This window comes from Vipera berus (assembly GCF_964194415.1).
Source record: "Vipera berus genome assembly, chromosome: 2".
NCBI lineage: Eukaryota > Metazoa > Chordata > Lepidosauria > Squamata > Viperidae > Vipera > Vipera berus.
Window position 1 is genome coordinate 191,402,484 of NC_138203.1, and position 25,416 is coordinate 191,427,899.

General features: G+C 41.7%; 2 protein-coding genes across 4 annotated transcripts in view; both read left to right on the forward strand.

Annotated features, from left to right (window-relative positions):
- Positions 1-6,419, forward strand: part of CSNK1A1 (casein kinase 1 alpha 1) — a 44,659-nt gene extending 38,240 nt beyond the window's left edge. For all 3 annotated transcript variants that reach the window (XM_081320706.1, XM_081320705.1, XM_081320707.1), the window contains one exon: positions 1,832-6,419. In XM_081320706.1, coding sequence (XP_081176832.1) covers positions 1,832-1,839 — 8 coding nt within the window. In that variant the 3' untranslated portion in view covers positions 1,840-6,419. The remainder of the gene's footprint in view (positions 1-1,831) is intronic.
- Positions 6,420-18,372: 11,953 nt separating this feature from the next.
- Positions 18,373-23,635, forward strand: LOC308663628 (uncharacterized protein). Its single transcript, XM_081320210.1, has 2 exons — positions 18,373-19,216; positions 22,764-23,635. Exons 1-2 carry the CDS (start codon positions 18,551-18,553, stop codon positions 22,776-22,778), a joined length of 681 nt encoding a protein of 226 aa, XP_081176336.1. The 5' UTR covers positions 18,373-18,550; the 3' UTR covers positions 22,779-23,635.
- Positions 23,636-25,416: the final 1,781 nt, after the last annotated feature.

The following is a 25,416-nucleotide window of genomic DNA, read 5'->3' on the forward strand; positions in this document are numbered from 1 at the left end:
TGTAATTTTCTTAACCTTTCCTACCTTTCCATTTCTTGAACCACATTATTCATGATTTTAATGTTTCTCTCAATAGTAGAAATGAAAGATTTCCTGTAATATCACAGCAGTGCAGTCCAAATGTTGATTGCAGGCTTTTGGATGGAAAGTAACAAATTATATACTTGCAGAGAATGTAGTTACATATTACTCTTGGCAGCCTTAACAGAATTGATCTTCTGTAGCATTTGATATTTTGAAAGACTTCATTCTTTCTTAGAAAATTGAAACAATTATAATAAATTTGGCTAATTTTGTGTTAATTTGTCTGATACAGTGCTTTGAACCGTGTAACAGTAACATTCTTGTAATTTTTAAGCAACGGCATTAAATGGTGATGGGATTTGTTTAAAAGATTATTAAGGCTGTTATTTTGGAACTAATTAAGCAAATGAAGTAACTCACCTCAATTATACACAACTTAAAATATAACTGAATCACGTACTAGAGGAGGAATTCTAGTAAAATGGGTTGTTACTCAAACAATTTCTGTAGGTAACAAAATTGTCATCTTGCTGGGAATAGCTAGATAATGCTATAAGTAGACAGAAAAATAAACCCTTGTTCACTCTAACCGTAACCAGGTCATTTTAATACTGACTGCTAAGCAAATAAATCAGTTGGGCAACTTTTCAGCTGATCACAGTCTTTCAACACAAACTATTATGTATACCGCTTTGAGTTGTACAAATAAATAGAGATAAATCTTAAAAGAATTTAAAGAAGGAAAATTTTGTGTAGTCTATCTCCTATATTTGCCAATTTGTAAAGACAAGTACTGTGCTTTTACAATTTTGAGTATATAGAAGATGTAGCCATTTCCATGTATGCACAATGTGTATTGAAAATAAACACATACAAACAAACAGCCTACGGGGCAACGTTATACTGTTATCTGTGAATCTTAGTCTTACACTATCAACTTACATGTATTTGATTTTGGGCTGTAAATGTTAATTTATTTTATGAGGGCAACTTCAGATGATAGAACTAATATGCGGTGTAAGCTGCTTTAGTTTATCATTTTTCTGATGTACATTATGTAATGCATCTGAAATAGTTCATTTTACTAATAAAATGTATTAGGAAAATGTATTATGTCTTCTGTTCACATAGGAGACATGTGAAAAATCTGTTTTTAAATACCGTATTTATCGGCGTATAACACGCACCGGCGTATAACACGCACCTCATTTTAAAAAGGAAATTTCAGGGAAAAAACTTAAATTTCAAATAAATAACTTTAAAGCAAAATGGGTCATTAACATTATATCGGCGTATAACACGCACACATCATTTGCCCCCTATTTTCAGGAAGAAAAAGTGCGTGTTATACGCCGATAAATACGGTATTTAAACCATAACTTGGATCAGTTTGGGATGCAGTATTTGAAACTGGCAATATGCAAAGTTGTTTTTATTTATTTAAGCCAGAAGGATCTTCAACTAAAAATACTTAAATGGCTGGCAGCCTGAGCATAATTGGATCTTCCATGGCATTTGATACTGCTGCTGAATTAAGAGTGTTGACTTGTCAAAAAAGCTGGTGGCTGGGTTGGTTTTCTCTGTAAAGTAGGGTTCTTGCATGTTTTTCTCTTGGTACACAAATGGGACAATCAATCTTGGGGGCACTACTGTCAGTAATTGAATAAAGCTTTTATCAAGTGAAAGATCAGCCTAACTTAGAAAAATAGTGTTTTTCCCTAATGAAATCATAATAGTCTCTTTTTATGATTTTCCACTCAGTTGGCTGGCTATTTCCAAATATCAAAGTGTTTTGTTTGTTTTCCAGGTTTTTGAGCATGAAGAAGAAAACAGATGAGGCAGAGCTGAATGGAGCAGGATGTATCACCTCCCAAATCCTAGAAATCTTAGTTCATAAATACACATACCAGTGGTTGTGGGCAACCATCTACTTGATGTAAAGAACTTGCTTTCAGTATAAACTGGCTCTGGGCAGCACCATTGATGCTGCATCTCTGAGTTGTAGCAGCTGTAATTGTGAATATTACTGAGATAGTTGAACATGGTGTCCAGTTTTCTATTGCATTTTTTCAAGTGGAAAAATTAACCGAGTGGTTGACACACAAGTGGTGGAGAGAATTGTGCATATGCCAATTTTTGTAACCTTTTTACTTTGAACTACACTGCTTATGAGATCTCATTATTTTGGAAGAATGGCATGAACAAGTCTTCAGAACAGTTGCGATAATTGTAAATGCTCACAATTGTGCACTCCTTCTGGGTATTCCTCCCTGATTCTGAAAATTATACACTTAAAACATTCTTAAAATTGCTGGTAACTTGAGTGATGTAACAAGCCAGCTATTGTGGTAGTAACCAAAGATTCCAGTTTTAAGCATATGAAAGACTGCCTGCTTTTACCTGTGCATAGAAATAACAGCATCTAAAGTGAAGACTTAAGAGAAATTTAGCGACTACTAGATTATCTTTAGGACTTTGCATTAACTCTATAATGTTATTGGTTTAAAAGGAGAAACAGCATATTTGTCACAAATTTAGTTAACATTTTCCAACTGAAACTGTATGTAAAAGTTGCTTAGATAAATGTAATCACCGTAAACATCTAGATGATCTGGGATTTTGTTTTTATTTTGAAATGGGAACATTTTTGTTTACAAGTTCATTAAAAACTAAACTGTTCCTGTAAGGATTTTTTTTTAATTTGCCTTGATATTTTGCAAACTAAATTAGACACCACCTTTTTTTAAAAAAATCGCAGTTACAATACCATTTGTTAAAGCAACAGTCCTGTTTCTTAATCATTTTAGATCTAGTGTTGTAACTCTTCCTCACTTTTGTTTTTAAATAAATTTTGTATTTGTTTTCCTGAAGGGGAAGGGCACTCTTGCATTTTTATAATCTGTTGCATTGATACCCAGTCTGCTGTAACGAGATCAGATGAAAATAAAGGAATCTTTTCAGACCCATTGCAACAGCTTACAAATCCTGCCATAACTTTGCATTGGCTAGACTGTTTATTTTTGCAGATTTAAAATGAAAGTGTATGAAGGGTATTAAAAAGGAAGAATTTTCTTTCCAGTTCCTGTGACACAAATATGACAGGTTTACTCTTGGTCTCAGGCAGCCTCTCACATTGGTTACTGGTTACTGCCTTAGGCTATCTTTTCACTCCAATCCAGCTGAAAAATATTCTTACTGCTGGTGATTCATATAACAGTGTAACTTATTCCTTTATAGCATGTCAGAATAAATTTTAAAAGTTGTCTGAAAATGCTGCCAGATGCCTATTGTGTACATGGTTTTTTTATGACTTGCAGACCTCTTCTGTGTTTTACCAGGTTATATCCCAGTTCATATTTTAATGAGACATTGAAGGTCCCTTAACTCCTTTTCCACAAAGTGAATACCTATATTTTATAGTACTGTCATTCGAGCATGGATACTTGAAGGACATTAAGATATAGAGTGTGCAAATCAGGACTATTTGGATATGCTTTGCGCAGTTATGCTCAGGTATTTTTCTTTCTTGGAAACAAAACTATACTGGGTCTTAGAAATTTCCCAAAACTCATTCAGGTTTTATGATTCTTATGAATGTAAGTTTCATTTTCTTTAACAACTGAAAACTGTACAAATGATAGTGAAGGATGGAAATAATAAGTTGCTTATATACAGTCAGGTCCAGAAATATTGGGACATCGACACAATTCTAACATCTTTGGCTCTATACACCACCACAATGGATTTGGAATGAAACAAACACAATGTGCTTTAACTGCAGACTGTCAGCTTTAACTTGAGGGTATTTACATCCAAGTCAGGTGAACGGTGTAGGAATTACAACAGTTGGCATATGTGCCTCCCACTTGGTAAGGGACCAATAGTAATGGGACAATTGGCTTCTCAGCTGTTCCATGGCCAGGTGTGTGATATTCCGTCATTACCCCAATTACAATGTGCAGATAAAAGGCCCAGAGTTCATTTCAAGTGTGCTATTTGCATTTGGAATCTGTTGCTGTCAACTCTCGAGATCCAAAGAGCTGTCACTATCAGTGAAGCAAACCATCATTAGGCTGAAGAAACAAAACAAACCCATCAGAGAGATAGCAAGAACATTAGGCATGGCCAAAACAACTGTTTAGAACATTCTCAAAAAGAAGGAACGCACCAGGGAGCTCAGCAACACCAAAAGACCCGGGAGACCACGAAAAACAACTCTGGTGGATGACCGAAGAATTCTTTCCCTGGTGAAGAAAACACCCTTCACAACAGTTGGCCAGATCAAGAACACTCTCCGGGAGGTAGGTGTATGTGTGTCAAAGTCAACAATCAAGAGAAGACTTCACCAGAGTGAATACAGAGGGTTCACCACAAGATGTAAACCATTGGTGAGCCTCAAAAACAGGAAGGCCAGATTAGAATTTGCCAAACGACATCTAAAAAAGCCTTCACAGTTCTGGAACAACATCCTATGGACAGATGAGACCAAGAGACCAACTTGTACCAGAGTGATGGGAAGAGAAGAGTATGGAGAAGGAAAGGAACTGCTCATGATCCTAAGCATACCACATCAGTGAAGCATGGTGGTGGTAGTGTCATGGCGTGGGCATGTATGGCTGCCAATGGAACTGGTTCTCTTGTATTTATTGATGATGTGACTGCTGAGAAAAGCAGCAGGATGAAGTCTGACGTGTTTCGGGCAATATTATCTGCTCACATTCAGCCAAATGCTATAGAACTCATTGGACGGCACTTCACAGTGCAGATGGACAATGACCCAAAACATACTACAAAAGCAACCAAAGAGTTTATGAAGGGACAGAAGTGGAATGTTATGCAATGGCCAAGTCAATCACCTGACCTGAATCCCATTGAGCATGCATTTCACTTGCTGAAGACAAAACTGAAGGGAAAATTCCCCAAGAACAAGCAGGAACTGAAGATAGTTGCAGTAGAGGCCTGGCAGAGCATCACCAGGGATGAAACCCAGCGTCTGGTGATGTCTATGCGTTCCAGACTTGAGGCTGTGATTGTCTGCAAAGGATTTGCAACCAAGTATTAAAAAGGGAAAGTTTGATTTATGATTATTATTCTGTCCCATTACTATTGGTCCCTTACCAAGTGGGAGGCACATATGCCAACTGTTGTAATTCCTACACCGTTCACCTGACTTGGATGTAAATACCCTCAAATTAAAGCTGACAGTCTGCAGTTAAAGCACATTGTGTTTGTTTCATTCCAAATCCATTGTGGTGGTGTATAGAGCCAAAGATGTTAGAATTGTGTCGATGTCCCAATATTTCTGGACCTGACTGTATGTATTTAAGTCCTACTAATGGAAGCTGAGACACATGTAAATATATTCAGCTATGTAAAAGCAGAACTTCACATTTTTATAGTAGTTAATTTCCTTTCAGGGAGAATATACTTCGGTTATTAAGATGCTGTATAAACATTTCATTGTCAATACAGTATGAAACAGCAAATAGCAAAATGCACACATAACTAAACAATGGATTTTGCCTGTGGATTTTGCACTGATGAATTACTAACTTGAAAATGATCAGATGGATTAATATTTGATATTATTAAGGAACTTTTAAATTAATATTGACCAAAACAATAGTTACAAGAGAATGATGGGGGGGGGGACAATGTCTGCTGATTTTTTTGGCAGGTTATTTCTTAGTCATTCCTTCTCAATATCAGGAGTAATAAGGTCTAGTCTTATAATAGTTAAAGATTAATATTTGAAAGGGATAGCTGATTTAATTGGCTCAATGTTGCTTTGCTTTTTTTCCTTTTACTGAATATACTGAACAGTTAAATATCCTAATAAAACTTGATTCAGAGACCTAATGTTGGTTCTCTAATTGCTATCAAGTCACTAGTTGTCTTTAATCATGACCAGTAAGTATTGAATGTAAAGACTAACATTCAAAATACTGGTTGGGTTTTAGTTACAGGTTACATACTAGAAGTTGGACCAAGTAGATTTTTCATGCAGCAGAATTTCCATTTGCTCTCCCCTTCATCTCATGGGATCCCCCAGTCTCCAGAAAAATGTATCTGTATTCGAGATTGAATTTAGAGGGGTATGTATAGTCCATGCAAGATTAACTCATTTCTTATGTCAAGAACTTGTACTTGAAATCCAATCAGTTGGATTAGGCCTTGGGCCATTGAACATAGTGAAGAATAATCATACGACTAGGAAAATAAAATCCTTGTGAGAATAAAACAAATTTTTACCCAATATTGGATAAAAATCCTTCTGGATTAAAGTATCAGATAAGTGAAGTGTCCAGTCTCAAGAGTCTCAAAACACAAGAGATTGTGCAGCACATACTTGTCAAGAGAAAAAATATACAAAATAAAAGCCTATCAACAGAAAACATTTTTCTTTTCTTTTGTATACTAACTCTTAATTAACTATCCGTCGATCAACTTGTCTCATGGAGGTTTCATGTTTTTGAAGGTTATTTATTTATTTTATAAAATTTAGTGGCCGCCGATGTTACCACAGGGTAATTCTGGGTGGCTAAAAATTTGTCTTCCAGAGTTACGTTTACAAAGATATAACCGTCTCTTTACAAAGAGCAAAATTTGGCTTGAGTGTAACATATGTGCAAAATAGTTAATGAATTGTTGAAAGTAGGAAAGTAAAACTACTAGAATTTATTCAGGCTTTTTAAAAATGTGGAAATGATTTACTTTCTACCTGAAGTATTCTACGCAACCCATTCTCCAACTGCTTTTGCTGAGATTGGAAAGTTTTAAATGAAAACTTCACATCCCAAATTCACTACTATTACTGTATTACTATTCCTTATTGACTGATGTATCATTCTAGTAAAAATTTAAGAGTGTTTAACGGTTAACAGACTGTGGCAAAGTTACATTTGACCAGTGTCCCAAAATGCTGGGCTCTGATTGCTTTGCCAGTAGGGCTTGAAATTTTAGCATCCACTGCTGAGGAAAATGATTCTTGAAAAGGTAAGTAGCAATGCCATAACAAGAGCTCAATTGCAGAACAGCTGCAAAAATTACTTTGGAAGGATCTGTTTATAACTTCAATCCTAATATAATTCCTCCTCAGAAATAATATTTTTTCATTCTTAAAAGAGAGTATACTAATGTATGGGTTTAGATTATTTTTGTTCCAAGTACACTGAACTAGTGAGCTTTCTATCATTTCTGTAGAAAACTGCTTTAAAAGCAAGCATATGATAATCAATGTATAATATCCTAAGTGAAAAGAACGTAGAAGTCATAGGCTTCAGTAAAGTGTTATTGATAGTTTAACTATCCTTGTGTGTTTAATTTGTAAATTTGCCTGCTCTGGGCCTGCACAATGCTATTGCAAATTTATTTGAAGTTGTTTATGTGATCATGTTAAGGATTAGAGACAGAGAAGCAGTGCACCTAAAAATAATTACTAACATAATATGATGATTCTTGATTACCAGTCATCACAGAGAGATTTAAAGTAAGTATATTTAGACAAAAGTGTGCAAAGTATGTATTATACTACTTGGAAAAGTATCATCCTTCTGTGTTCACTAAAATCAGGGTGATGAAAGATTACCTATAAAATTTTACAGGATTGTAAAAGGCTTTAACAAAAAGGTGGCATTTCTAGATGTTCTTTGAAGAACCTGTACTGCTATGTTCCATTTGTTTTACCAGTACAGATAATTATAGAACCTAATGGTTTATTCTACTGCTTTCAAAAAACAAGTAACATCTTATTAAAACTATTACTTTAAATCTCCATCAAACATTTTATGCAAAAATTGATAGACTTCCTTGTTCCTAGTTATCTGAAATAGCTGCTTTTAAAATAATTCTAGCTAACTTGCATTCCAGCGTCACTGGCATTTTCAAACCTGGGGCAAGTAATGTTGGTGGATTTTAGAAAGTTAAAGTTGAAATCATTTATTAAAAATGCATTGACTACAATTCTGTGTTCTTCATTGTACATTAATAGAAATCAGATTTGCAGTGTAAGCCTGCAAACATACATTCACTTGTTTAGGTTTTTTGTTGGTATAGAAAGCCTGCTCAATACCTTTTCTTGGGTTACAATATCCACCCAAATGTATTAGTACACACACACACACACACACACACACACACACACACACACACACCATATTCCATTGGATGGTATCTGTATTTTCTCTGGAAGGTTATGAATCTCTGAAACAGATTTGGAAAATCTGTATTTTGTATTGTATATATTGTATTTGGGTGCAATTGACAGAAATAAATTCAGTCTTGAGTGGTAGTGCATGTTGGGTGCAGGGATGGCATTAGGTTAATAGAATGCAAGCAGTCTCCTAGTTAAGAACTAGTTCCTTTCCTAATTATATCTTTAATTCAAATTTGCATGTAAGTTGGAACTCAGAGTTTACAAACAGACTGCCTATTACTTAAAATGGCCAATAGCGTTCTTGAGCTGACTTGCTGCTGAAGCCACAGTACTTTAAGAAACCACTGAAAGCCATCTGTACAATTAAAATGTTGTTTCAGCATTTCCTGAAAGGATTGCACAGCTTCAGTGGTTGGTTGGGAAAAAGAACTCCATCTGCCACTTACAGGCAGCCCAATTGTATTTAGGGGTTGTCCTTAAATTGGATGTTCTTAACCTGGGAACCTGCCTGTATGCTGAAGTCTAGTCTCCAAAGCAGCTGCTTCTTGCTAATGGCTATTCTGCATCTTATGAAATAAACATAGATTCCTGTACTTTAGAAGGTAAAGTCAAGATATGGTGTATGGGTATGTTCTCTAACAATGAAACACCTTTTATATAGGAAGAAGACGCTAAGAAGTCGGGCTATTAGGCCCATTAGCAAAATATTTGTGTTGACAGTGATTCTCTAGCTAGCCCTGCCCAGAGATGCCATAGATAAATACCTTCAAGTTCAGAGCATGCTTTTTCACTGAGCTGTATCACTTTCTTGGGACTAACAGGTCCCAGATTGGATAAAGCCAGTGGTGGGATTCAAATATGTGAACAACCGGTTCTCTGTGGATGCCTCTTCCGGAAGTCCATTCTGGGCCTGGGGAACAAAAAATTAGCTACCGGTTCTGCCGAAGTGGTGCGAACCAGCTGAATCCCACCACTGAATAAAGCCCTTTTGTAATTTATTACTCTTCAGGGTTGCTTTTATAGTATGGAGATTTATGTGCCAATTCACTTTTAACATAACCATCCATAGAGAGCTTTTTCCTTCAAATTTCAAAAAAGGCTTTTACAAGTTCTAAAATGCTTCTCTGGCTGATTATCCAACCATTTTTCTTTGATAAGTGATTCCAAGGTTAAAGCACCATACGAACAGCTAAATGAATAAAAACAAAGCACCTTTCTCAAACAGTTTCTTCATGCAATTACCAGGAGTTGAGCACTTTACTAATAATGATAACTAGGCAGGAAATTGCCTCCTTCCAGGAAAGGCATTTGGCAGAACAACTGAGATCAGGTACTGCTTTTAAAATGCAGAGAAAGTTTTGGCTAAATCTTTCTGTTCCAGATGATTTAGGACTTTCAAAATGAATCTACATAGGTGGAGGTGAGCTACAATGCTGCAAGGCTCTAAGATTACCTGATAAGTAAGTAAGCATAATATACATTGTTTAGCATAATATACATTGTTTAGCTGCAATAAATTGTTGCTCTGGAATACCTTTGATGGATCCCATATTGCCAATCTTTAAAAATGTTTTTTTTTCCCTTTAGTGTCCCGTACTAGGCTAGACTTTGGGCCTTGCATTTCCATAATGTGTCCCAAAGATGCTTTTTCGTGACGCAACTAGACTTCCTTGTTTTTCCTTGAAGACGTTTCGCTTCTCATCCAAGAAGCTTCTTCAGCTTTCGCTTCTCATCTCTTCAGCTTCTTGGATGAGAAGCGAAACGACTTCAAAGAAAAATAAAGTCCAGTTGCCTCGTGAAAAAGCATATTTGGGATAACTGACTGAGAATCTCCATAGACATGTCCATTATGTGAAGTCCAAGTAACTCTCCCAGGTTCCAGGCAGTTTTATCAAGTTCTACTGTAGATGCCAAGAGAACTTAGGATCTTATACATGCAACAGGTATATTCTTTCTCTTTTCACCTAAGTAAAAAAAATACAGATTTATAGAGGAAGTGGACATTATAAGAGAGTCAAGTCACTAAGCAAAACACTTGAGTCAAGTGGCACTTTTTCAAAGAAAAATCAAAAGATAAGCTTTCTGGAGTTAAACCTCATCGGATGCATATGCCTTTTAAGAATTTTTTTTCTAATCTTGTATTGAACAGATATGGTTAGAGGATATTTATCAGAAAACATATCACTAGCAAGAGATATTTGACAGTAGGACCACAGATTGTGATTAGATAGGTAGGTAGGTAGGTAGATAGATAGATAGATAGATAGATAGATAGATAGATAGATAGATAGATAGATAGATAGATAGATAGATAGATAGATAGATAGATAGATAGATAGATAGATAGATAGATAGATAGATAGATAGATAGATAGATAGATAGATAGATAGATAGATAGATATAATAGATCTTTGGTCATTCGGGTTTTTTCCCCACGTAGAATTGGAGGTATCAGGGCGATGTTTTGACGAAATCTCATCCGTCATCCTCAGGCTGGTGGCTTCAGCTTCGTTCTTCTGGGAGAAGAACATATTAACATATGTTAAATGCTTGTTAACTATTTAGATATAGTATATCTTGAATTATTAGTAGGGGCTTGTTCCTCTTTGCATTCCAGGAAACGTAAGTTTAATTTTCATGAGAGATTTATAAGCAAACAAGTTGTAGACCATAGTTTCCTCATTCCAAATGTGGCTTCAACTGTGAACTTTATTTTATGTAGCCACCCAACTTATATCAAGCCTATAAGGGTGACCTTATAAAATTTCACTGCCGACTTTGATATCTTTTTTCTACAGATTTCCTGTGTAGAATTTTAAGACTGACCATGCTTCTGGGGCTCCTTGAGCTCTTCCTAAAATTCTGCAAAAGTTCTTGTGTTGAAGATAATGTTCTGAGTGACTCCTTTTTTTCATTTAGGTACCAGATACAGGGAGCTGCAAAGCGTGCTAGGCTGTGGAACTCCTGCCTTCACTTTATAAACAACCCAGAATTTAAAGCATAAATAGCATTCTATTACTTACTCCTAAATTTTGTTGGTTAGATTTGGCATTTTATTAGGTCTCAGCAGCAAAGCAGGCTCGGATGAGGTGTGGCTATGCATTTTTAAAGTCACACGAACAAGTTGCCATACTTATATTTCAAAGCAGGGATGAAGATGTCTATTCTTGCTGGCCTCCTTCCATCATTCTTTTTGAGGAAGTTAAAGGGGGGAAGGTATCTGTTACCAAGTAAATGACAGGAAATCTGCATTAGCTAGCTCCAGAAGATACTGCCCATTAAATCTTTAACGAGGAGAATGGGGCTTAGCAGCTGGCCAGCTTATAAAAAATGGAGCTCACTATCCCTTTCTGAGGGTTGCCTAGAAACCAGTCAATAGAGTAATGAATAACTTGGGGAGTGAGGAGCTGATGTCAAACTTTTCCTGCTGCTCAGCTGTTTCACATTCATGCATTCATCCTAACAGCTTTGGGAGGAGAATGTGTGCACTGAACCTAGGGTCTTTCAGAGTTAACCTGGATCCCTCTCCAACAAGTCCTATACTGTAATTTCATATCAAGATTCATATCATTGGTGAATTCAGACAAAAGAGCTTTCTCTATTTCACTATTATGCTAGTTGGACTACTGAGAATCTCCACAAATTGGATAGAAGTTCTTCCGTGTGCAAGAATTGTGCTGATACGATTTAGACATTGCCCTAGCACAACCCTCAATATCATGAAAGTCATAATGGCCTTAGAAACTGAGCTACTTCTGCAAATTAAACAGCTCAGTTTCTACTCGAGAGAAAACACTTTCTGAAATCTGTAGAGCAACCGTTTCCTTTGTATGGGACTCCTGTTCTGAAACCCAGGACACTCTTCAATCTAGCAATCATAGCGTTGTGGGTTGTTTCTTCCAGGATTTCTAGCTGCTTTGAGTGATGACTTAGTCACTTCCCCCACATAAAACAGGCTGCTTCCTCCCCCACCCTTGTTTTTTTGGCTGTAATTTTTATTTTGCTTGGTTGTCCTAGACAGCAAATGTGACCAAGGTAGAGAACCAACTGCCAACTGGTGGGGTGGTGTTTTGTTTTTGTTTTCTGTATCCCCCCCCATTGACCCACCAAAGGGAATGCTAACAGTTCAATGGGGGTTCATTGAGGATAAACACCTGGTCATGCAAAAGGAGTCTAACTAACTGAATCAATCCTTTTTCTGCTGGTTCTCCTCTTTCCTTCCACCTTGCTTTAGACATTTGGTTAAGGCAGCTAGAAAATCAAGGAAAAGACAGTGCTACAAAAAATAAGGTACCTCCTTTCTTTTTCCCATCTAGCTCTTGGAAAAAATTAAATGGAGATACAGAGGCAAATCATTTTTTGAAGCTATCCTTCCCCGTTGGGTTTTGGGGTTTTTTTTGCATCTTTTTCCTTTTGGGGAGTTTAGCACTTCTCCTCTTCCACAATTCTTCAGTTTTCATATATAGCTTCCTTATCAAAGCACCACTCAAGTTGCGGCCTCAAGTTTACTTTATTAGAATGCTGAAAACCCACTGTATACACATAAATATGCCACATTATGACATGAGACTTGCAATTTATTAGGCAGCAGGAGTTCTGCAAGTTTAGAAATGCCCACTTCAACCCCCAAAAGGAATCGGAGAAACAGTAATAAACCCCAAAAGTAAACAATCATGCATTTCATTATAATAGTATCACTGTATCATGAATTATATCATGAGAGCTAGTTTGGTGTAGTAGTGAAGGTGCTATCCTGGAAAACAGGAGACTGTGAGTTCCAGTCCCTCCTTAGGCATAAAAGTCAGCTGAGTGACTTTGGGCCAATCATTCTCTCTCAGCCCAACTATTAGACCTCTCGGCGGCTTTCGATACCATCGACCATGGTATCTTGCTGCGACGCCTCAGGGGACTGGGAGTGGGAGGCATGGTTCTGCGTTGGTTCTCCTCCTTTCTCCAGGGTCACTCGCAGTCGGTGCTGGCAGGGGGACAGAGGTCGACCCCGAGGCCTCTCGCTTGCGGAGTCCCTCAGGGGTCGGTCCTCTCGCCTCTCCTGTTCAACATCTACATGAAACCGCTGGGCGAGATCATTTGCAGCTTTGGAGTAGGGTACCATCAGTATGCTGATGACACCCAGCTTTTCATCTCAACTCCAAACAACATCAGTGATGCCCTCGACGTAATGTCCTGCTGCCTGAAAGCGGTCCGGGAATGGATGGGGAGGAACAGGCTTCAACTGAACCCGGACAAGACTGAATGGCTGTACGTACCGGCAAGCCAGGATACTCAGAACATCCCATCCCTTAACATCGGGGACAAGTTACTACCCCCTGTTGATAGGGCCCGCAACCTGGGTGTCCTCCTAGACTCGCAGCTCTCCCTGGAAGATCACATAGGAGCTGTGACCAAGGGGGCCTTCTCCCGGGTTCGACTAGTTCGCCAATTACGGCCTTATCTGGACCTGGATGCCTTACGTACAGTCACCCATGCCCTTGTGACCTCTCGCCTAGACTACTGTAACGCTCTCTACATGGGGCTGCCCTTGAGATCCACTCGGAAGCTTCAGCTGGTGCAAAGTGCAGCGGCACGGACACTCTTGGGAGCCTCCTGATACTCCCATATCACACCTCTCCTCCGTGCGCTGCACTGGCTTCCAGTTGCCTTCCGTGTGAAGTTCAAGGTGCTAACAATGACATACAAAGCCCTACATGGCATGGGTCCGGACTACCTACGGGAGCACCTTCTGCCAATGTCAGCACCCCACCGTCCTGTGCGCTCCCACAGAGAGGGCCTCCTCAGGGTGCCACCGCTCAAGGAATGTCGGCTGGTGGCCCCCAGGGGGAGGGCATTCTCAGTGGGTGCGCCAGGCCTCTGGAACAGCTTGCCAACCGAAATCCGGATGGCCCCCGACCTCCACACCTTCCGGCGCGACTTAAAAACTTACCTGTTCCAGCAGTCCGGCCTGGCCTGATAGCTCTAATTGGGGTCCCAGTTTGTTTTTACTATTGTTTTTTCACTATTGTTCAATCTGTATACCTACCTTATTCTGTACACCGCCCCGAGTCCCTCGGGAGAAGGGCAGTTTATAAAAACAAACAAATAAATAAATAAATAAATAAATTAAGTATATTTTCTGCCTTGAATTACTTATAGAGTAATAAAGTTGGGGTAAAAAAAATAAACATTTCTGTTAAAAAAAAACTAGTCCAGTTTTCCATAACATAGTAGTATGGAGGTTGTCTAATGTTCTAATGAAACCAAATAGTACTAAGTTGAAGAAAACTAATCAATTACTGGTTAGTAATACTGGTTAGTACAGAGGGACTCAGTGGGTTAGGACACTGAGCTTGTCCATCAGAAGGTCGGCAGTTTGGCAGGTCGAATCCCGAGTGCTGCGTAACAGAGTGAGTGCCTGTTACTCATCCCAGCTTCTGCCAACCTAGCAGTTCGAAAGCACATAAAAATGCAAGTAGAGAAATAGGGACCACTACAGTGGGAAGGTAACAGCGTTCCGTGCGCCTTTGGCGTCTAGTCATGCCGGCCACATGACCACGGAGACGTCCTCGGACAAACGCTGGCTCTTCGGCTTTGAAACAGAGATGAGCACCGGCCCCTAGAGTCGGAAACGACTAGCACGCATGTGCGGGGTAACCTTTACCTTAGTACTGGTTAGTGTCTTGCGACCTTCTTGTGCCATATTTGTTATCGGACGTTGGTGATCATGTTGGTGACCCTGTTTTTATCAGTAGCCGCACAAAAAAGTGCTGCTGAGTTTTGTCCAAACCAATCCCTTAGATTTTGAAGCCATGATGTTCTTCTGCCTGGACCTCGTTTGCCTTCAATCTTTCCCTGGAGGATTAATCCTGGAGGATTAAATGGAGTATGCTGTATTTTTCTGGGTGTCACATCACATGTCTGAAATATTCTAACTTTTGTTTTTTAATTGTTTTAATGAATTTCCCTTGGCTTTCCCAGGCGGCTTATCACCTCCTCATTTCTGATCTTTGGACATTTATCTTGCCATAATAACAACTGTTTATATGTACCTGAGCTGAATTCCTTAGTTGGAAACCTTTACCCACTCAAAAATCCTAAAAGGATATAGTGCTGTATCCTCCCCCATTTTTCATTATTACCTGGTTTCTTAATACTTAATACTCTCCACCCTCTGCTGAGCTTGATGTGCAAGCCCCAGCCTTCCAAGTATCTTGCATCTCTGTTGCAGAGAACTGACATTTACACAATGTGCTCAACTAGGTTAAAAGAGGGCTAGACAATTTGTGGCTTCTGATATTGTGGGAAGTCAGCCATTGTCTTTGCATGTTAGGTGAACTAGGCTGCTCATTTTAGGGTTACTTAGTTGTAGCATATTCTGCAAACACAACAACTGAAATTCTAGTGTCTAAATTTTTACTGTGGAAGCAGTTTCCATATCTTATTTTAGATGTGATGAAAAAAGTGTAAAAGGGAAAATGTCCCAGGAATTGCATCTTACTATCTGCTGTTGGCAAGACAGATGGAACTGTAGCCTGCAGGGATGAAGTAATTTTGCAGATATACTATGGTATATAATTTCATGAATATAAGAGATCGTTTTCTTTTACATTACCTCCAGTGAATAGTAATCCAGAAACAGACGTGGGGCATCTCATAAACCTGAATGTAAAGCGCTCTCTTGTTTTAAAGAGAAGAAATCAATGTTTCAGTTGCTTTATTAACTGTTTTTCAAGATGGTTCTTTTAATAATTGAAAGGTTGATTAAATATTGGAAGTATACAGGAACAGGAGCTGGTGGGTTCCTTCAGTCTCTCTCTCTCTCTCTCTCTCTCTCTCTCTCTCTCTCTCTCTCTCTCTCTCTCTCTCTCTCTCTCTCTCTCTGTGTGTGTGTGTGTGTGTGTGTGTGTACACACGCAAATCAAGTTTGGAAAATGTGAACTATTTAATATGGTACATCCCTTTCTAAATTCCAGATTTGCTATCAATTTTTTCTATGTTTAGCATAATTAATCAAGAACACTCTAATAACATGATGACCAGAAAAAATCTGAGATGCTTATTAAGATTGCTGTTTTATTATTAAGAGGCTGTGGTTCCATTCATGCTACTGAGCAAAGTTGTATTTAACAATTAGCAATATGGGATATTGAATGACAAAATAACCTCATCTGGTTTAGTACTCCAATTGGATATTAAGATATATATATTTTTCAATTATTGGAGAAAATTGGGAGAATTGAATTGCCCATAATTTACAATTAATTATAAACATATAATAGAGCCTTGGTGGAGCAGTGGGCTAATGCCTCCTTAAGTAACACCAGCTGCCTGCAATTAGTGCAGGTTCGCATCCCACCAGGCTCAAGGTTGACTCAGCCTTCCATCCTTCCGAGGTAGGTAAAATGAGGACTCAGATTGTTGAGGGCAATAAGCTGACTTTGTAATAATGCCGCTTGGGTGTGTGTGTGTGAAAGCCCTAATAAGCAGGCATATACATAGAATGAAGGCTACTGCTAATCTTGTAAGCCGCCCTGAGTCTTCGGAGAAGGGCGGGATATAAATGGAATTTAAATAAAATAAATAAAATAAAATATTACAGCTGGCTTTTTTCTTATCTGCGGAACTCAAAAACAGATCCTGTTGGGTTGCGTGACACATGGCACATCACCTGCCCACAACATTTGCCATCACTAACTACAGGAGACAAAATTAGAAAATAACATATGGGCTGCTTTATGTTTGTTCCCCTGGCAACAGTGGCCAGATCTATATGAAGATGGTATGCTAAACCTTAACCTACAAATGGCAGTATTCAGGCCACACAGGTTGAGCAAAGAAGCCATCTGGTGTATTCCTACTTAAGCATAAACTATGATTATCTAGCCACGTGACTCCAAAGCCTTGCATTGGGAATGGGATGATACAAGTTTAACAAGCTTGCTGGAAAATTGGGGGCAGTCCTTAATGTAAATCTAATTTGAGACTGTTGCAACGATAATATGGTAAGGGAGAACAATTACTGGTCTTTGCAATCCAAGTTCACGTGCTCTCATTTAGTTGGCAGGAAACTGAATCTGGATGAAATGTGCTGTCCCCACTGCCATTCCCTCTCCCTTCTATTTATTTGTCCAAGTATGCATAGGCAGTATGTGATTGGTGGAAATCTTTCCCATTAGCTTAAGCTAGCAAGGTTGTTATGGACAAGCTCACATTCCTCTTTGTGTGCCTTTCCTCCTCGCCTTCATTTTGTTGTAATTCAGGCTGGAAATAGTTAAAAGGAAAAAAAAATCAGGCACAAAAGAACTTACCAAAAAACACCAGCATCTTGGGTTCTGCTTGCAAAAGAAATGGACCAGCGGATTGGTCTCTTCATTCCACTCTCATTTGGCATTAGTCTATTCCAATAAGGGCCGTAGGGTTGTAATGCTCATAGCAGGGCAGTCTAGAGCTATTGTGTAATAGTGATAGATGGTTGATTAAATTAACTGGTTGTCAATGTAAATGTGCACCATAGGAAGTCCTGTTCTTGTGTCAGGGAATGGTTTGTACATGGCTAAAGCAAGTTTGCCAGAGAATTAGCCCCTTTGTTAAAGAGTGGAGCTCTAGCATTCTTATGCAAATCTGAAGGAATCCCCATATATTAGGGTACTATCTATTTAGTGAAGTACCAAGGGAAGAGAATATTTGTAGCTCTGAGTTGAATTGCAGGGTCCTTGGTGCTCTCTGAGCTTTGTTGTTTTCTTGCAGATATTTCATCATCAAACTAGGTAACATCAACAGGGCATTTCAGTATATTTAGTGAGGCCATAGCATCACTTCAGCCTTGTTGTTAGTTGCGAAGTCGTGTCCGACCCATAGCAACCCCATGGACAACGTTTCTCCAGGCCTTCCTGTCCTCTACCATCTTCTGGAGTCCATTTAAGCTCACGCCTACTGCTTCATCCAGCCACCTCATTCTCTGTCCCAGGGGAGAGGTCCTGCTGCTCACATCCCGGCAGTGACAGCACGGATTGGTCCTGATGCCAGGCCAACAGCAGACGGAGTGTCTACCCGGCAGGCAGCAAGACCATCTAGTGTCTTGGACTGGCAGGCAGCGGGTTCCCAACACTATGATACCACTCCACGAGGGCCAGGGCCACAGACAGGACCATGGGGGTCAGGTGTGGTGTGGGGTCCACCACCACTGCCGATGTCCTTCGATGGGCAACCCGACCGCCTGACTATGTTTTTAAGCTATGCCATCAGTCATCTGGACAGGTATGCCCTTACCTACTTATCCCAGTGGGTGAAGGTGGTGGTAGTGACAGCTAGCCTGCAGGGCGAGGCCACAGCCTGGGCAGCAGATTTATACAGCGACCACGCCAGAAAACTGGGTGATGCTGGTCTCTTCCTGGAGGCATTACAGGCACAATTCAAGGAAGTCTCCCAGGTTCAGAGCCAAGGCTGAAGTGGTGGGTCTGAGACAGTGCGGCAGACCTGTTATCGACTACATCCGTGAGTTCCAGCAGGTGGCTGGTAAATTACGGTCATGGCCAGAACACCGTCTGGTCCACCATTTCAGGGCGGGTCTGGATGGGGCTCTTCACAGGGCATGCATCTGTGGCATCCCAAGCAGATTACAGGACTGGTTCCTGGTGACGGTAGAGCTGGACGTAGGATTGCAGGAGTTCCGGGGGAGAACAGAGAACTTGCCTGGATTCCGGAGATCAAGTGAGAAGGCAAAGGAGGAAGGACAGAAGACCCTGACTGTAACACCAAGGCCTTCCAGTCCAGCAACTTGGTCACTGATTAGATGCTTCCGTTGTGATCAGCCAGGACATAGGGTGGCCGTGTGTCCAGTCCCGGTGCCCCAAGCAGTCCCAACAACCCCTGGAACATGCAGCATCACACCAAGGAAGCCTGTGAAACGAACACAGGCAGCACATCAGCAGGTGGGTGAGATGCCTAGGCAGCCGTCCCAGATGGGGGTGGAGACACCAATGGCTGCTGGACCTCAACCGATGATCTACAACAGCATGGATGAGTTGAATGAGGATCCTATGGTGAGTGCACCGGTGTGTCCCTTTGCAATCCCTATTGTGCTGGTAAGCCCACAGACAGGACAGAAGGGTGCATACCGGGCTTTAATTGACTCTGGTAGTACCCGCTACCTTATTAGTAAAGTGGTGGTGTCCAAGGTGGGCATTAAGATGGAATGATTAGCCACCCCACTCAGGTTCGAGCAGGTGGATGGGTCCCTTTTGGGGGGGGCACCTGTTACTCATGTGACAGAGCCTGTTCGGATGGAGATGGGGGAGCACTGGGAGATCCTTCAGTTCATAGTAGTACCCTCTATGACCGAAGCGGTGATTTTAGGGCTTACCTGGCTCAATAAATGGGGTCCAACAATTTGGTGGGAGGGAGGTTGCCATTGCCTACATATTGGAATAGGACCCCAACCCCCAGTTCATGACCTCGTAAGACTGGAAGGGAAAGCTGAGGAGGTGGGAGCCTGTAAGGCAGATGCAGGACAGGAGGTCCAGGTCCCGCAGGTGTACTCTGATCTTGCTGAGGTGTTTGATGAGCACGAATGTGAAATCCTGCCACCCCATCGACCAACGGACTGTGCCATTGAATTGGAGCCAGGGGTCAAATTACCCAAACCCCGTATGTATGGTATGACACCACAGGAGATGGAGGAACTGCGACAGTATATCTATCGGAACCTGGCGAGGGGGTTCATCCAACTGGCCCATTCCCAAATAGCAGCACCTGTCCTGTTTAAAGAAAAGGACGGCTCTTTATGACTATATGTAGACTTCTGAGGCATCAATGGGGTATGTGTGAAACACCTGTACCCCCTTCCCCTGATGAAGGACCTCCTAGCTCATCTGGCGAAGGGTAGGATATTCACAAAGCTGGACCTGCGGGAGGCGTACTACAGGGTGCGGATTAAGCGCCACAATGAATGGAAGACAGCATTTAACTGTCCACTCGGCAGCTACCAATTCTGGGTTATGCCATTTGGATTGCAAGGTGCTCCTGCGGTATTCATGCAACTAATTAATGAGGTGTTGCATGAACACCTGTACTGTGGAGTACTAGTGTATTTGAACGACATCCTCATATACACCACCACTATGGAGGAACATGTCCTGGTAAGACAGGTGCTGCAAAAGTTGTTGCAGGCCTGGCTGTATGTGAAGCTACCCAAGTGTGAGTTCCATAGGACCCAGTTAGACTATTTGGGGTACAGAATATCTGAGGTGGGGGTGGAGATGGACCCCAAGAAGGTTGAAGCTGTTCTGGAATGGCAGGCGCCAACTACAAAGCTTTTTGGGGTTTGCCAATTTCTATCAGCAATTCATCCCATCCTTTGCCTCGATAGCCTTGCCCCTTACAGACCTCCTGCGCACACGGCAAACAGTGATAAAGCCTTGTCCTGGGAAGACACTAACATGGTCTATGGCATACCAACAGGCTTTTGAGGCTTTAAAGGCCCTGTTTGCCAGAGAACCCGTTCTGCTTCATCCTGACCCTGAACTGCTGTTCATTGTGCAGGTGGACGCCAGCGATGTTGCGGTGGGAGCTGTCCTCCTGCAACGGAATAGGCACGGGTCCCTGCAACCGTGTGCTTACACTTCCAGAAAGCTGACAAACACCGAATGGGCTTGGGCAATCTGGGAGAAAGAGGCCTTTGCCGTACGCTGGGCATTTGAGACTTGGCAAAATCTCCTGGAGGGGGCTAGAACCCCGTTTGAGGTGTGGACTGATCATAAAAACCTGGAGGTGTTACAAACGCCACGACGATTGTCTGCAAAACATGTCAAATGGGCCCAATATTTTTGGCACTTCCATTTTACCGTAAAGTATGTGCCAGGGGGAAAGAACGTTTTGGCTGACGTGCTCTCACGAAAACCACAGTACGAAAGCAAGAAGGAGGAAGTGGTACAAGCGATTATGCTCCCTTGCCAATGAGGTAGCAGGGGCTGTATCTTGCATAGTAACGGGTGACCTGCTCCATGCCATACAGAAAGCACTCCAGGGAGATACCTGGTTGCAAAGCCATCTGAACATTTTGACGAGATGGGATGGGCTAGCCTGGCACGGGGATAAAATTTATGTACCTCAACCAATGAGATAGAGGGTGTTGTATCAGTGTCACGATGCCAAGCAGGCAGGACATTTTGGGTTTTTAAAAACCTTACATTTGGCTTGATGGCAGTTCTGGTGGCCACGTATGAAACAAGAGATCGAGGACTACGTCCGAGGTTGTCACACATGTGCCACTGCTAAACCTCGTAGGGAAAGCTGTTGGGATTAATACAAACCATAGCAGACACTAGTAGACCCTGGCAGGACATTGCAATGGACTTCATAGTCGAATTATTTATTTATTTATTTATTTATTTATTTATTTATTTATTTATTTATTTAATTAAATTTTTATACCGCCCTTCTCCCGAAGGACTCAGGGCGGTGAACAGGGCATATCTTAAAACTACAAAAGTACAAAAGTTAAAAAAGAATTACTGGAGAGCCACAGCTACGTCATCTGCACAGTTATCGACCTGTTCTCTAAACCAGCAGATTTGTGCCGTGCAAGGGTTTACCGTCTGCCAGGCAGCTGGCATGGATGTTCATCACCCACATATACCACCTACATGGAGTGCCCCAACGAATCATTTTGGACAAAGGGGTGCAGTTTACAGCTCAATTCTGGAGGGAATTTTTTCACTTTATAGGATCCTCCCAGGGCCTCAGTTTGGCATACCATCCGAGAACAGTGAGGCAGCTGAGCGAGAGAATGCCATGGTGGAGCAGTATCTGAGATGCTATGTGTCATATCAGCAATCCAATTGGGTGGACCTGTTGGCGTTTGCTGAGGTGGCACATAATACAGTAATGCAGTGCACAGCAGCACTGGGTTCTCCCCATTCAGGGTGGTGTCTGGTAATGACTTCGTCCCCATTCCTGAATATGTCCAGGGGGAGCCTCTCCCATGCCAACCCAGAGAATGGATGAGACAGGTGGGGGCGGTGTGGGAGACAGTGAAGAAAGCCCTAATTAAGGCTGCAGAGATGAGTAAAGAACAGGCAGATAAGAAACGGAGACCCTTTAAACCATTCCAGGTGGGGGATCTAGTGTACCTATCCACTAATTATATGCAGCTTCAAGTACCCTGTAGGAAACTAGGTCCCAAATTTCTAGGACCTTTCAGGGTGACACATGTTATCAACCCTGTGATGGTGCGGCTCCGGCTGCCCAAGTATCTGGGTAAGATACACCCAGTCTTTCACAGCAGCCTGTTGAAGCTGGCTGGGGTATCATCCCATGGACCAGAGGAGGGGGGTCCAGGACCCATAAGGGACAGTCACTTTGAGGTCCAGGAGATCCTCAACTCTAGGGTGCGGAGGGGGAGGTTGCAATATCTAATATTGTGGAAGGGGTATCCTATGACAGAGGCATCATGGGTGAAGGAGGTGGATGTCCATGCACCTTGTTTGGTTTGGGTGTTTCATCGTCAGCATCTGGGGAAGCCGGGTGGGGGAAAAGCAGAACCATCCAGTTGGGTGGACGATCATTCATGTGTAACTTCTTGTCTTCCAGGTGGAGCCCTGGTAGGGGGAGCCGCCTGTCGAGCCCCGTGGGGCTAACATTCATTGGGGGGGAGGCAGAGTTTCGCGTCAGAGCCGACAGCACTGCCACCTCCCTTGTAGAGACTGTCACCACGGCTGAGCCCCCTGCGTTTCCTACTCACCTTCGGCTGAAGTCAGGTCCTCTTGCAGACGCCACCAGCTGTCCTAGGCATCTTGCTCCTTCCGTCGTCTCCCGGCTGGGTCCAGAAGCGCTGGAGGTCACGGCTGCGCAGTCGGGCCTTCCTGCCAGGTCCACCACCGACCAGCTGGTTCGGGAGATGCCGGCGGAGGCTGTGGGGCAGTCGGAGCTTTTGGGTGGGCCTGCCATTGGTCAGCTGTTCCAAGGGACGCCGACGGAGGCAGCATGCCAGCCGGAGCTGGGGCCCGGCTCTACAACCCATCAGCTGGGCCAGGGAGTGTCAGTGGGTGTCGCTGAGATGCAGACGACGCTGCCTTTGCCCTGCACACCGCTGTTACCGGACATTCTAGGCCCTGCTTTGCCTCAGGGGCAGTTCGGCCTGCACCGTCCCTCATGAGGCTGGACTCAGCAGGCCTGGACATCTAGCAGGCCTGAACATTTAGCATTAAGGGTGGGGGTTGCATGTTCTACTCACCTGGTTGTTGGTGGACTGTTGGATGTGGGGAGGACGGGTTGATGGACATATGGGAGAGATGGTGAATGGGACAACACAGCAAACGGAGCTGAGCGGGAAGGAAGGACTTTAAGGAATTATGGGTGGATGTTGGGTTGGGGGTTGGGGGCAGTGCCCTGTCTCTGACCAGCTATAAGAGCATTGGGAGCGGTTAACACCCAATGCTGACTTTGTTTTCACGTTATGTGCATTGGAGCTGAATAAAGCATCTTCTGTTTTGTCACACATTCCTGTTGAAGATTCGTGTTTGCTTTCATCGAGGACATGTAGTGACAGTCCCCTTCTTCTATTGCCCTCAATCTTTTCCTAGCATTGGGCTCTTCTCCAGTGAGTCCTTCCTTCTCATTAGGTGGCCAAAGTATTTGAGTTTCAACTTCTAAAGAGCAGTCAGGGTTGATCTCCTCTAGGACTGACTGGTTTGAATGCCTTGCAGTCCAAGGGACTCACGGGAGTCTTCTCCAGCACCACTTCAGCCTTACTATTGATCAAAAAGGAAGGGATATACCTTGTGAGTATCTTAGGATTTGTTGTCTTAAAGGGGAAAACAATATTTGGGCACCAGAACAGCTAAGGACAACTTAAATCTGCCTCTAGCTGTGAACCAGAGAAAGGTAATGTCTGTGAAAAGATGTCACCAGGGTGTACATTTATACAGGGACCAGGGTTTTGTATGCCACTCTGAACTTCCAGAAAGAAAGCAGGATATAAATGTTAGAAACAGAAGATCAGCCCAAGCTTACGTGGAAAAGCTAATCTGGTCTATGTAACAGACTGAAACTTCTACATAAATTGCTAATTATTACCTCTGTTCACTTGTGAAAACTCACATTAAGGAGATTGCAAATTTCATCTCTTGTATCAATAGTAGTAAATGTTATGCTGCTTTTCTCACTGGATTCTTGTTTAGCTGTAGGTGAGTAAGGCTTCTGCAGGAAGAGAACAAGCTACACAAGGACTTAGCATTAGTGTATCTGATCAGCCATGCTGTTCTGGACAGCTGCCATTTGCTAATAGTCCAATGTTTGCAATGAGTAAATGGATCCATTTGGAAAGCTAGCTCTAGGTTTATATGCAAGCCTAAAATCAGGCCAGAGACAAAGCAAAATGCTTCTCGAACTGCAGCAGAAAAACTGTTTTTTGACACATTAAAATATCTGCAAACAGAAAGAAGATAGATACCAAACAGAATCTGGAGGAATATAATGCTAAAACTAATAATAAAAAAAGATTTAAAGTCATCAGAAGCAGGAAACTGGCTGGAGCAGGGCAGTGGGATGATTGAATGACGGTAGCCTGGACCTATGCCACTAAGGCCTTTAAAGGTCATAACCAATACCTTGAACTGCACGAGCAAAGATGTAATATGGGCCAATCTAGGGGCTCCCAAAACTGTTCTCGCTGCTGCTATTTGCATCAGCCAAAGCTTGGGAATGGATTTCAAGAGTATTACAAAAAGTTGTAACAGCTACTGCTCCATGCTCAGTGGAAACTCTTAATAATTCTGTTCAACTCATCCTCTCCAATATGTTTTTGGTAATATACAAGCAATGACCCTTTTTTAATAAAAAAAATTTTAAATGATATGCTGTTTTTTGTTGTTGCAGCCAACAGCTTAAAGTTTATCTTGACCTAGTAGTCAAGATACATGAGAGTTTATGAATTAAGCTATTGTCAGACAGTTGTTGTTGTTTTTCTCAAAGTTAACCTTGCTCTTAACCTTGCTTCGGCCTTTACATTGTTTATTCCTGTTTGATAATTCCAAGCTTCTGTTTATTTGCTTTAATTGAAATGAAAATGCAAAATAAATCCAGGTGCAGCTCAGATGGGCATCTGTCTGAACTGGAACACATTTTGCGCTTCTTTGCAGTGTCTCTTCAGCAGATTTGCTTTTGGCTGTAACGGAAGCAGTGCCTTGTATGTCTCAGCAATGTATTACAGAGGGCAAAAGGGAAGGGTCAGGAATGACACAGT

Bases quoted from the DNA above. Each gene is read 5' to 3' on its own strand.
- LOC308663628 (XM_081320210.1), top strand. From the start codon at position 18,551: ATGCTGGTCTCTTCCTGGAGGCATTACAGGCACAATTCAAGGAAGTCT.